The 12,573-nt window shown below is 37.6% G+C and overlaps 2 protein-coding genes across 21 annotated transcripts in view; one reads left to right on the forward strand and one right to left on the reverse strand.

Annotated features, from left to right (window-relative positions):
• DNAJC1 (DnaJ heat shock protein family (Hsp40) member C1) overlaps positions 1-7,632 on the forward strand; it is a 113,736-nt gene extending 106,104 nt beyond the window's left edge. For both annotated transcript variants that reach the window (XM_034402170.3, XM_034402171.2), the window contains 2 exons: positions 2,880-3,364; positions 7,443-7,632. In XM_034402170.3, coding sequence (XP_034258061.2) covers positions 2,880-3,364; positions 7,443-7,511 — 554 coding nt within the window. In that variant the 3' untranslated portion in view covers positions 7,512-7,632. The remainder of the gene's footprint in view (positions 1-2,879; positions 3,365-7,442) is intronic.
• Positions 7,633-10,432: 2,800 nt separating this feature from the next.
• Positions 10,433-12,573, reverse strand: part of MLLT10 (MLLT10 histone lysine methyltransferase DOT1L cofactor) — a 186,990-nt gene continuing 184,849 nt past the window's right edge. For all 19 annotated transcript variants that reach the window (XM_087892828.1, XM_087892821.1, XM_087892818.1 and 16 more), the window contains one exon: positions 10,433-10,838. In XM_087892828.1, the coding sequence (XP_087748954.1) occupies positions 10,794-10,838 (45 nt within the window). In that variant the 3' untranslated portion in view covers positions 10,433-10,793. The remainder of the gene's footprint in view (positions 10,839-12,573) is intronic.

A 12,573-nucleotide genomic window follows, 5' to 3' on the forward strand; every position in this document is an offset into this window, starting at 1 on the left:
AAAGGAGGACGCCTACTAAAAGAAGCCTGGTTCTCCAATAATAATTCCATCAACAGGCATATCGAACTGCCACTGGCCTACCAGGCTTTGAGACATCAGGAAAGACCCTGCAGGTTGAGCAGAGACAGCTTTCCATCAGTAAGCAGAGACCAAAGGCACTCACCCCCCAACTCTGAGCATGCAGACTCAACCTGTGAAGGCATAGTTAGTCCTGACCAAACACAGAGCAACCCGGCAGGGCTGTCTCAAACTGTAACGGATAGGATTAATGAGAAACCTGGCCGATCACAAGGTCACGGACAAGGCAGCAAATTGCAATGGCTGACAGGCTAACATCATCCCCCACTGATAAGCAAGCTAGGAGAGAGGAAACAGTAGGAATTAAGCCGCCATCATCCAGCATGACGACAGCAAAAACAACACAGCTGATTACAAGTGGGAGACAGCTGGAAGGGCCTATTACACTAGCAAGGGCCAAATTGATTAATGGCATATAAAAGCAGAGATCTCTGTAATGGTAGTTTAATACTCTGACAATGTCAGCAGATGGCTGACTAAAGCTTAGTTAAATAAAATTTTAATTATTTTAAAATTTTAAGTTCCAGAGCTCGCAGGATGTCTGCTTCTTATTTCACTGATAAAGAATATATATTGTTATATATTTCACAATGGTTAAAGAAAATGTATTTATTTGCCTTTAAAGGTTAATAGCTGGACTTGCTTTTTTTTCCTCTCCATTCTTCATGACTTTTCAGTTGCATGCCTCCCCCCCCCCTTTGGATTGTATATTAATTTGTAGGGATATTCTTTGCTGAAGAACAAGTTTAGGATGTTATAATGTACAGGCTGTATTGTAACTCTTTAAGATTGGTAAAATTTTGATGGTCAAATGGCCAACGTTTTGGTGGCTCCATAAGTAGAAGCTCATTTAGAAATAAGCATGGAGATGTAACTAAAACAGTAAAACAGTAACAGAGTTGGAAGGTACCTTGGAGGTCATCTAGTCCAACCCCCTGCTCATGCAGGAAGACCTATACTAGGGATTCGAACCGCTGAACTGCCAACCTTTCTGATCAACAAGCTCAGCGTCTTAGCCATTGAGCCACCTAGCCAGGCCAACTAATCTGCAAACTAGTTTGCCTCCTAGATGCTGCCTGCTGTTACCTGTTCTAGCAACAAAACAAACTGAAATCACTATTTTCATGGCAGTTTTGTCCTCAGAGGATGGGTTTAGAAATGTAAGAATTTAATTCAATACCATTCCTACTCTGGATCTATCACACTTGCAAAAAATCCACTTCCAAATAGGGATGTTTTAGGAAGATTATGGAGGTAAGGGTAGGGATGATAATTTCCCAAAGACTTCCCTATTCTCATTCTTACTCCCAAAACAGCATTTAAAAATGATCCCAAAATTCTCCTGATGGCTCTGTGCAATCCTCCAAAACAGAGTTGCAACACATAATATTTCAATTGTTTCCACTTCTGTGGCTAAGCACATACTATTGATATACTGAAGATCATGTCTTCAGCTAATATCTTAATTCAGTGTTCTTTGCAAAATAAAATAAAATATAATGGGCCTCAATTTCTTGGCACTCTGCCCACCTATTGTGCTGTAAACCAGGGAGAGTTGCCTTCCTAAATCTGGGACAACTGGAGTTGAACTTTCCTAGCCAGGAGTTTTAAGAACAAGAACCACAGAATCTAGTCTTTTGTTGGTGCAGTCTTGAATATTCATAGGTCTCAACTAATGGCAGGATAGGTAAAAACATGCTTTTCATTTTATAGTGTTTTATAGCGACTGAAGCTTCCTTGTCTTTGTTATCAGGATTAGGAATTCTCCACAGCAGTAAATCAAATTAACATATTTGGAGAGAAAGAAGGCTGAGGTTCTTCTACTGTATACCTGAAAAATGATTCTTTTTCTGGTGTGAGTACCAGATAATCCTCCAAAATCTGGTGAAGTGAGGCTCAAATCTATATTTAATTTTGTATAGTTAAAATGAATTGAAGCAATGACTGCTTTCCTCTTAAGTATTTAATATTTTTCATTGTATCATTTTTAGTAATTCGTTAAAAAAAAAAAACCAAAGCTTTTAGGAGGTTGTGGAGTTCTCCTCTACAGTCATGGGAAAGTGGCAACCTCCAGAAGTTCTGAGTCCTATTTAAAAGATTGTAGAGGCCAGAGAGTAAATATCTGTATTGGCTAGAGTAGTGGTGAACAAAAGGTGGTCCTAGGTATTACTAAACCTTTACTAAGCATACTGGCTGCTTCTTTTGAAAACAAATAACAGGCAGAAAAGGAGCTTCTATGCATATATGCCTTCATTAAGTGGATAATGTGAAACTCTGCCTCAAATTGTCAGCAGTGTAAAGAAAACAAAAATTTGTGACATCTGTTCCAGAGAACCAAAAGATGAATTAAAATAACTAAGGGTACCATTGATTAAACACCGTGGCAGTGCATTATTCTTCCTTTTCAATGGGAGCACTGCAGTTCATTCATTTCAGTGTATCAGTGCATAGAGGAGTGCATGTTAACAAAAGAGCCAGAATATAACGGAAGACCTCTTAACATCGTACCTAATTGATGCTATTTCTGGATTGTTTAAACTAAGTGTGACTACCATGGAAACATACAAGTAAAAATGAAAGCCTGACTTTATTAGTTTGGAATCAGACTTACATTTGACTAAATCTGGATTTAATCTATTACATTTTTCAAATCTGATTTTTGAATGCAGGTGTCAGATATTTTCAAGGCTGGTTCAACACACTCATGAAGCATACTTTAAACAAAAATTGGTTTGGAATATTGGTTCCCCCCATCTTCTCTCTTATTATATGTTAACCTGATGTGTGCTATTTTTCAATAGGTACTATTAAATTCTCAGAGTTGAAAACTTTGGCTCAAAGCTCAAGATCCAGCAAGGCCAATATTAACTTACCTGATCTTATAATCACTCAACGGGATAAAGAAGATGACCAGGAGGAAAAAACAAAGTACAATTATGATCCAGAAACAATAAATAAGATCACAACAGATGAACAAGAGACTGGGTTAAATGAAGCCCGACATCGCAAGCGGAAAACAATACCAAAGGCTGCTGAAACAGTATTCCCAGGGACAAAAGAGACAACAGAGGACAAATGTAGAGGGAAGCGCCAGAAGGACTTTGACACTGCAGAACAAGAGGAATATAGCGATGATGAGGCCAGGAAAAAAGAGAAGTGTCGCAGTTCAGATGACTTGTGGACTCAGAATCAACAGAAGCTTCTAGAGCTGGCTTTGCAACAGTATCCAAAGGGAACGCTGGAACGTTGGGATAAGATTGCCAAGTGTGTTCCAGGAAAAAGCAAGGTGAAGCCATAGATTTGGGGTTCGATAATGTTGTATTAATTTTTCTTGTAAAATTAGTTTTAGAAGATTAACTCTCTTAAATTTAATGCAATTACAGAGTATTTTTAAAGATAATGGTAAACAAGGTTTTTGTTTTCTAACAAACTGCCTGCCCTTTTAATGTTCTCTATTACCTACCTCTGAAAGAATAATAGAAGCTAATTCAACTGTGTTGGCTTAATATGCAGAAAGCAGTTGGATACTGTGTTTAGAACACCAAAAAATGTTGCATAGTCTTATATACAGGATACCAGTGAGACCATGAAATCACAATCCTGGAAAATATTTATTGTATTCCTAGTCTGTCATGTAATCTGTTCTAGGAAAGTTTTAAAGGACCAGGGTTTCAGAAGAAGCTTCAAGTGAATGAATAGCCTCCTTGATTATATCAAAAGGTTTATCTATGGGAAGAGAGCATGTGCTTCAGTTTTCAAGCAGTTGCTAGAAAGCTACCTGTGAGTGATGATTAATTTCTTTCCATTTACATTCCTTGCTACTTTCAATGCAGGATTTTCCAAGGCTTGAGTGCAATCTACTGTATATTGTAGGTTGTAAGTTACTGAGGAAATCCATGTTTTGTCAAAACTTAGTTCTCCAGTGTATTCTTGACTGAAAATTTGTAGACTGCTATGGGAGCAGATACTTTCAATTAGTTAATTGATACATTGCTTCCTCTATTCACTAATTTTTCCCAAACATGTCAGGTAGCAGTATATTCAATAGGAAAATAACCAAGTAAGGTGGGAAATGATGTTCTGTCTCTCTTTCTCCCCCCCCCCAAACTTGCTGATAATTTACTTACTTACTTACTTACTTTATTTGATTTATATACCACCCTACTCCCGAAGGACTCAGGGCGGTGAACAGCCAAACAGTAAAAATACATAGATACAAAATTTAAAAACAAAGTAAAATCGAATTAAACAATTTGGCCCAGACAGATTAAAACACCCCAATCATTTAAAAACCGATTAAAATTTGCATAATTAAAAAGAGGGAAAAGATTAGGCTAGGCCCGCCTGGTGGAATAAAAAGGTCTTAAGAGCGTGGCGGAAGGTGCGCAGATCCGGGATCCTCCGTATCTCCGTTTAATGTTTTTAATTATCAAAGCATGGAAGGCAATAAAGGGACTAGAGCAAAAGACCAGTCCAAACAACTAATTAAATAGTTTATTAATGGAAATATTACATGATTGTAAATTTAATTTAAAGAAGGTGAGCATCTTGAGATAAGCAATCCTAACAAAATAATTTCAGAGGTTTTGTAGATGCTTTGTATACATGGCCAAAGATGGAAAATGGAAGAAAAAGTAAAAACCTTTGTCAGATTTTGTTATTCAGTAGAGTAGTCTTAATATTAGTGGCTGTACCACAATTAGCCAGTAAGCAGTTGTCAAATGTACTAGATAATGAATACCAGGTGACAGGAACTGATTAATTATATCTTTGCTTGTCGCATTGTCCGCATTGTCCGGGATATATGAAAGATAATTTTGGAAAGGATATGGCAAGAAAGGGTGATTTAAATAGTACATCTGCCTTGGCTATCAAGCTGAATATTTTTCTAGTGAGAGGTACATTATGTTAAACTATATTAGAAGTAGTTGCTTTTGTTAGAGGTGCACAAAGCAGATCGAACTTTGTACAAACTATTTCTTGAAGTGTAGTAGAACTATAACTGTTACAAGCAAAAAGCTGCTTACTGCTTGATCAGGCTTGTGAATTTTGAGAATATTTTAATTATATATTCTGGGTAGCAACAAATGTACATTGGAAAAAATGGTACAAATATGTTTCTATATGCAGTGAACAGGGACTTATAGCAATCAATGTCTGCTGGAAAAATAGGCTTAGAATTTTTGAGGCACTACAGATTCCAGTATCTTGAATTGATGCTTGGAAGCTAGAAGGGAGTGGATGAATTGAAGCACATGCTTTCTGAATCCCAGCAAGACACATTCATTGTAAGGGCAAAACCCTTATGGATCCATAGACAGTTCAACTGTTGACTTTGATGGCACTGCTCTAGAAGAAGCAGGTATGCAATTTAACATCCTGATCTCCAGAGCACCAGGAGGATCTTTGTCTGGGTCCCACTAGTCTAACAATTGCAACCTTACTTGATTATAGAAATACTGGCAATTAATCAGGCTCTTATTAACTCACAGTTAGACTTCAGCAATTCATTTTACACAGGAAAGCCCTTGAAGACAACCAGAGACTGGACCTGCCATGGATTGAACAGGTTTAATAACTGATATGTCTATTCTTTGAGGGCAGCACTGGTTGCCCATTCCAAGCCCAATTCAAGATGGTGGGAAATACGTATAAAAACCCTATATCGGGGTGCCAAATTAGATTTCATTGAAGGCCACTTCAGGGTTGGGTTTGACCTTGGGGGCCAGGGTGGGTGTGGCCAGCTTGACATCACTCGTGTTGGACGCCTGTGTTGGCCTGAGTGCTCTGCCAGTGAAAACAGTGCTGTTTTCGCTGGCAGAGGCATTGCAGGCCAGTCCGCTGTTTCCAGGACTGCCTCACAGACCAGCTCTGAGTTTGACATCCCTGCCCTATGTTATCTTTGGAGCTGTCTGATCCATATAGAATATGCCAACTTGACCTGAACTAGGCAGGGATGCTACAGGTACTGGCCCATAAGAGCTTGAGTGCACAGAGGCTTGCAAGACTGCCTTCTCATTAGCAGTGTTCTCATATGGAATACTTTGCCTGGCAAAGTCAGGCTCCCACTTTTGGGACATTTACAAATGGGTGCAGTTATCTGCAGGGTCCTTGGAATGGAAAATCTTCAGTAGCTGAGTAGTTCAATAGTGGAGGAAGATTTAATATTGGAGGCTGCCTAGTGAATGTAGGTAATCCTCAAGATATAGCTGTAATGGAGCCTGTCCATTATGGCTTTTTGTTGTGATAACACAAATAGTGTCTCACTTGAACTTCCCATCCCTGCTTTCCCTAATGCAGTTGTTAAACAAACTTACAGGTCAGGTGGAGCTTGGAGTGTCTCAGGTGGAAAAGGCCCTTGTAGGCCTAACATAGACCCAGGGCCACTTGCTTCTTGCTCCTTAGGTTTCCACAGGTCTTTCCCCACGCCCCTCAGGTCTCCCCAAGCCTTAGGCCTAATTCCCACCCCACTATGCCAAACACCCTCTTCCTCACTTATCTTTTGATAAGCTCCAAGGTCTTCCAGAGTGCTGAAAGGCTTCATTGCAAGGCCATGTGGCACGATTCCAGAAGTGGCTGCAATATTTACAATACCAGAATGCAATTTAGCCCCTGGAAATATGGGTGCTGCTTCCAGAATGATGCCATGTAGCCATGGGACAAACCACTTGTTTGTTACCTCAATGTGGTTTGCACAGTGCTGCAGACTCTTTCTGCAGCTTTCAGAAACTTTCCATAGTGCTGTCCAACCTTGATAAGGCAGCAAAATGGAACAATATATCTCGTGTGCCGTTTTGTCCTCACCCACAAGTGGACAGGACCAAATTGCTGGCCATTTCCAGTTGCCACTATGTGGCCCAGAGATGAGCACACCAAGCAATCGGGAGACAAAGCAACCTGTTCTATCACTATGGAAGGCTTCAGAACTCTAAAAAGTGAGGAGTGCACGGGGCTTGGTAGGGTGAAAATCAAGTCAAAAGGCCAAGGGGGAGCCATTGAGGGAGGACATGTTTACAGGGACCCAGGCAGGAGGAAGATAGGCAGGAGGTGCTGCAGCATCCTTGCAATCAGTAGTAAGGATGAATCAATGAACTTCAGCAGCTATAACATCAGGCCAGAGCATGAGCAGCTTTCAGGAGGAAGGGGCACTGTAACTTCAAATGGCTGTTAGGTGACTGTTAGTTGAGGACTAGCTCAAGATAAGAGATGTACAAGATAAGAAATTGTGGTAATAATAGATACTACTTTTTTCCCATAATTCTCAGAAAATGTTTTCCCTTTCTCTCCTGCCTAGTATAAATTGTCTGTAATGCTTTTAAAAATGAATATTACACATTAATACTCCATGTTTTCTTTTTCTACAGGAAGAATGTATGACTAGATACAAACTGTTGGTTGAACTTATACAAAAGAAAAAAATGGCCAAAAGCTGAACATTTTGAAGAATATTATTCATCAAAATGGGATACATTAAACATCATATGCAGTGACTTGTATTTTTGTACCTCAGTATTTCAGTATGTCATGTGCCTTAGTAAAAATCTGTAAATTTTACATCTTCACTTTGAATTTTTTTAATAGAATCAATATATTTTTGTACAGGAGGGGGTTTTGCCACTAACTGGTATTTAAGAAATATCATTTGGAATACATATTGGAACAACTGAGCAAATATTTTTTAATATAAAGTCATATTGCAGGATGGGAAACATTGTGTCTTCTAAGTATCTTACATTTTACTTTTCGTTAATAACCACTCATTCCCTAAGAATATTACACTTTCTGTTTTATTATCATATAACATTGGCATTACATTCATCCTATTCCAATGGAACATGCAGAGGTAGGGAAGTGAAAAATTTAGTCAATTCTGAAATAGAACATTCCACAAAAGCTCCATTCTTAGTCAACAAATTTTGTATATGCCAGAGCATGATAGCGCAGTGGTTGGAATACAATATTGCAGGCTAACTGCTCACATTGCCAGGAGTTTGATTCCGTTGTACCTGACCAGCTCAAGGTTGACTCATCCTTCCGAGGTCGGTAAAATGAGGACCACTTAGAGGCAGCTGTAAAGCACTGTGAAGCAATATATAAGTCTAAGTACTATTGCTACTGCTCCTTTGGAGATTTATGGAGAGCCAACAAATGGGAACTGAATTTCTAATTTCGTTCTATTTGCCTTCACTGTGGATCCTATTAATATTTATCTTCAGACCATAATGTTCAATATAGAAAATTCTATCTATTGCCTTACATTATAACAATTGATCCTCCAGTTAATCCTTGACTGCAGCCCCATAACCAACCTTACTGCCTCAAACCTGTAAGTCAGTTTCAGGTAGGAAAAGTTGCCCATCTTTCTTTCCACACAGAGAACAGCTGGACAGCATTAATAATTGAGAAATAACTTAACTTAAAAAAATCACAACAGTTGGAGACCTCAATTGAAGAACAAAAGAATGATCAGTCCAAGTCAGTAATTCATCAAAAGTGGATTCCCTCCTCCCTCCCATGGCAGGAATATTAACCCAAGATATAATCCCATTAGATATCAGACTATGTGTGACATTTCAGGCATTCCTATACTCTATATATAGAAGCAGCCACAACTTAAAATATATATTCCAGTTGTAAAATATGAGGAAAAAATAAAAAAATATTTGCATTTGTATAGTCCAAGCTCTGTCTGCTGGTGGCTGGTGCTCATGATGAAGGCAAGTCTTCATTCCAAATAAGAATAATTCTACTATATCAGAAGAATCCTCAAGTTTTCAGCCTTGCAGGGAGGATTGAAAAATATGTAAGGGAGAAAACTACTGCTTTCAGCCTAAAAACTCTACACATTTCATACTAATGCCATTGTAGAATGAGGATGTCAATTGTTTTTTAAAGTGCTAAAACCTTATGTTTCTCAAAATTTATGAAGCCAATTGTGCCTGTTTTCTTTGTGGTGATATAGTGGCGCGTGGCAGCACATTTTTCCTTATAACTAATATACAATTTTTTCTATTGGGTGAAAGGATATCAAACATTGTAAAACAACCTTTTTCTCAAGAAAGATAATTCTTTTGTGTCAAGGCACTTTCTGCTGCAGCAGGAACTGGACTTTCCATTCTGGCTATATATTTTTGTTAGAGTATCCACATTAGAATAGGCCTGTTTAAATTCCATTTAAAACAACAAGATTTGGACATCTCTCAGTATGCATTAAAAGCATGCTTGTAATAGGACTTGGCGTAGACACAGTGACTAATGCATTCTTCTGATGAAGTCTGTATCATGTATTGCAATTTACAGCCATAAACAATATTAAAATTTATTAACCAAAGCTTTGTACATATCTTTATATAAATTGGCAATTTTACATCTAGGCAAAACAACATTTATACAAATTATTACAGAATATTAAACAAGTGGTTTAAATATATTAAACCACACTGATTTACTTTAGTAAATTTATCTACAAAAGTGATTTGTGACTTGAAAACTTGTCATTAATATATAAAAATAAATTATTCTTACCTTTCAATTAAAACTACCAGTTAGAAATTTTACAAATCAAAATATCCACATTTTATGAATTCTTCACAATACAAAACAGTCACAAAAACTTATTTACAGAAATGAGGTAAGAACTGTGCAATGTTTAACAGAACAATATTGCAGAAACAATAGGTTCTTCCAATTAAGTACACAGTGAAGGTCTAAGTATACTTGAGTATTTTCCACTAATAACTCACACAGACTCAAATTAGTGGTTTAACTCTCAAATTAAAACTATTTCCTGTTTTACTGCATAGTCATACCATGAAATTAACTCTTCAAAGTGAAATATGTCTCTTTCATCCATTAACATTTCACAGCAATGGAAACCCCCCCCCCCCTTTTTTTTTTTTTTTGGTAATTTATTAGTGGAAAGCAACCCAGGTAACAATTTGCCTGAGCTATCAATAGTGACAAACACTTCTAGTAAAGGCAGATCAGAAAGGAAGGCTGCTGGTGCAAAGTTGAATATACTTGCGGCTTTTTTATCTCATTTTAGTGCATGCCCAGCTGTCTAAAGCCATCCCTAACCCAACAGAGGGAAGCAACAGGCACTTGGGTTACATTAAATACTACCAGAATAGGAGTTACCTTTCTCATCTGGTAAGAGTTCTATGACTTTCAACAGATGTTTTTCCAGTGATCTTGAAAAATCCATCTCAAAATTAAATATTACTTGTCATTTCTTAAATGTTTTCATTCTAGCAAAACATTTTAAAAACTAGTAAGACAAAATAAATGACTTAAAATCTGGTTCTTTTCTGAAGAAAAAATGGTGCTTCTAAAACACTGATGACAAACCACCATGTCATTGGCAAAAATTTTATATTTTCTTTGCTTTCTTCAAAGAAGTGATGGAACTAAACATCTGATTTTTAGCACTGCAGTTTTTGTAAAGTCAGCAACTGAATTCCGATCAGTTGACTGAATTTACAGTGCTCTAATCTGAAATCCAAGCTTCCAGGCAATTTGATGGAAACAGTTCAGTTTCAGTGCAACACAAAGCAACAAGGTCAAATTTTACAATAAACATCTTCAGGTAGATTCACTTTTCCAGTGTGCAGTTAGCTCATTGATGTGTCTCATCATACCTGCAGAGAGAGAGTGCAACTCACAGCCAGATGAAGTGCTATCAGCAGGATTTGCAATTTTACATACACTTCCAAGTGTTAATTTTTTTCCGGTGCAAGGGATCCACTTTTATCACTAAGCCTCTGGAGGGAAAAAAAAGAAATATACTGTTTTACAACTGCTAAAATTGCCAGTGTTTTTGTAGTAAACAATTTATACAGCTAGCCAGAATATATCAGCACAGCAAAGAAAGTTTAAAGGATTGCACTTGTTTAGTCCCACCCATGTACCCATATCTGGCAATACTTTCTAAGGCTCAGAAGTAATACTACAACTGATACTTTGAACTGAGGAGTGCTTGGCCTCCAAAGCTGCTGCCAAGGTAAATCTCCATCTGCTAATTGTTCTCTTTTCTGATTGCTTAGCCTCTTTTGCAAGTCCAAATGGGCACAGAAAGCAGCATGTGGTCCTTCCTTTTTATTCGCTGCTGTTGAGTGAGAGGGAATTTTATCTGCATTGAGTACACTCACTCCTGGGGAGGGAGTGGAGAGGTCACCCCATCTCAAGCTAGAAACCTCTTATCTTGCTCCTCGATTCAGCCGGCTTCTGCTTTTGCCATACTAGCAGTATACAAAATGGGAAATAATGTTAAAAAGGAAGCTAGGGACATATCCTGTACTGAATAGCCAAGAAAAAGTTCTACATTCATTTGGCCTATTATTGAAATAGAAAAACAGCAAATGTGAAACTGATTAGGGCTAGCTGTGGGGGAGAATAGAAAATTTGAAACAATTTAACAAAACAACTCTTTAAAACTTTTGTACTATTCTTAATTCTCTCACTTCCTTAAATTAACTATAACTAAAATATCAGTTCAGTAAATACGGCTGGCTGATTAGGGAATTTAAAAGTAATTACTGGACAGATCTTATTTCAGAACAGTGATTAGTAGCTAAGGGAAAAAAAGAATTGAGATACAAGACTACCTTTCAAGCCACTTTTCCCTCCAATTCAAAATTCCTGGCCATTCATGCATATATGTGAGGCATATTTAGTTAATAGTCACAATCCTCTTTATTGTTTTACTAAGATATTCCAGAGGTGGGTCCTTTCACTGAAACCATATTTGGTATCATTAAATTTATGTATGCAAATCACACTGCATGTAATGATAGCTTATACAATGGAACATTGTGCTAGAATTAACATGGTTTTAAAACTGTCCACTAGAAGAAAAAGTAGTTCCCACGCCGCTTGCCAGTGGCTAAAACCAGAGAAGTAAATGAACTTTTTTAAAAATATAGAATGTATGTGCCTTTTAGCTTTCTGACCAGATTCTAGCTGCTTGGGTGAGGTTTAGAAACTTGTTGCTGGTCAAAGCTGCAACTATTGGTATGAAGCCAACACAGATCACCAACAATGTGACTACAGATGTTCTTTCTACTTTCTGAAGATGGAGGACCTACAATATCCTAGAAGTCAAAAATACTGAACAATAATTAGGAATTTGGAAAGTTTTATGCTAATTTTCATTGTAGTTAAAAGCCAGCTTTTGTCAGCTTTACCAGAGAGATAGAACAATTAGAGCTACTTGGTTCATTAGGTTTAGGTTTAGGTTTATTTGGCTTTATATACCGCCCTTCTCCCAAAGGACTCAGGGCGGTAAACAGCCAAAGATAAAACACATACAATATAAAATTTAAAAACAATTTAAAACATATTAAACAAATTTGGCCCATACTAATTAAAACACTCCTTTTTTAAAAAAGCAAATTAAAATTAAAATTAAAAAGAGTTAGGCCAGCCCAGCCCATTCAGTGACCAGCTACCAAAATAGCTGTGATAGTACAAGCCAGTTGCTTTAAGTTGCATTTCTCC

Source organism: Pantherophis guttatus, chromosome 4 (assembly GCF_059756535.1).
Source record: "Pantherophis guttatus breed Tessera chromosome 4, ASM5975653v1, whole genome shotgun sequence".
Taxonomy (NCBI): Eukaryota; Metazoa; Chordata; class Lepidosauria; order Squamata; family Colubridae; genus Pantherophis; species Pantherophis guttatus.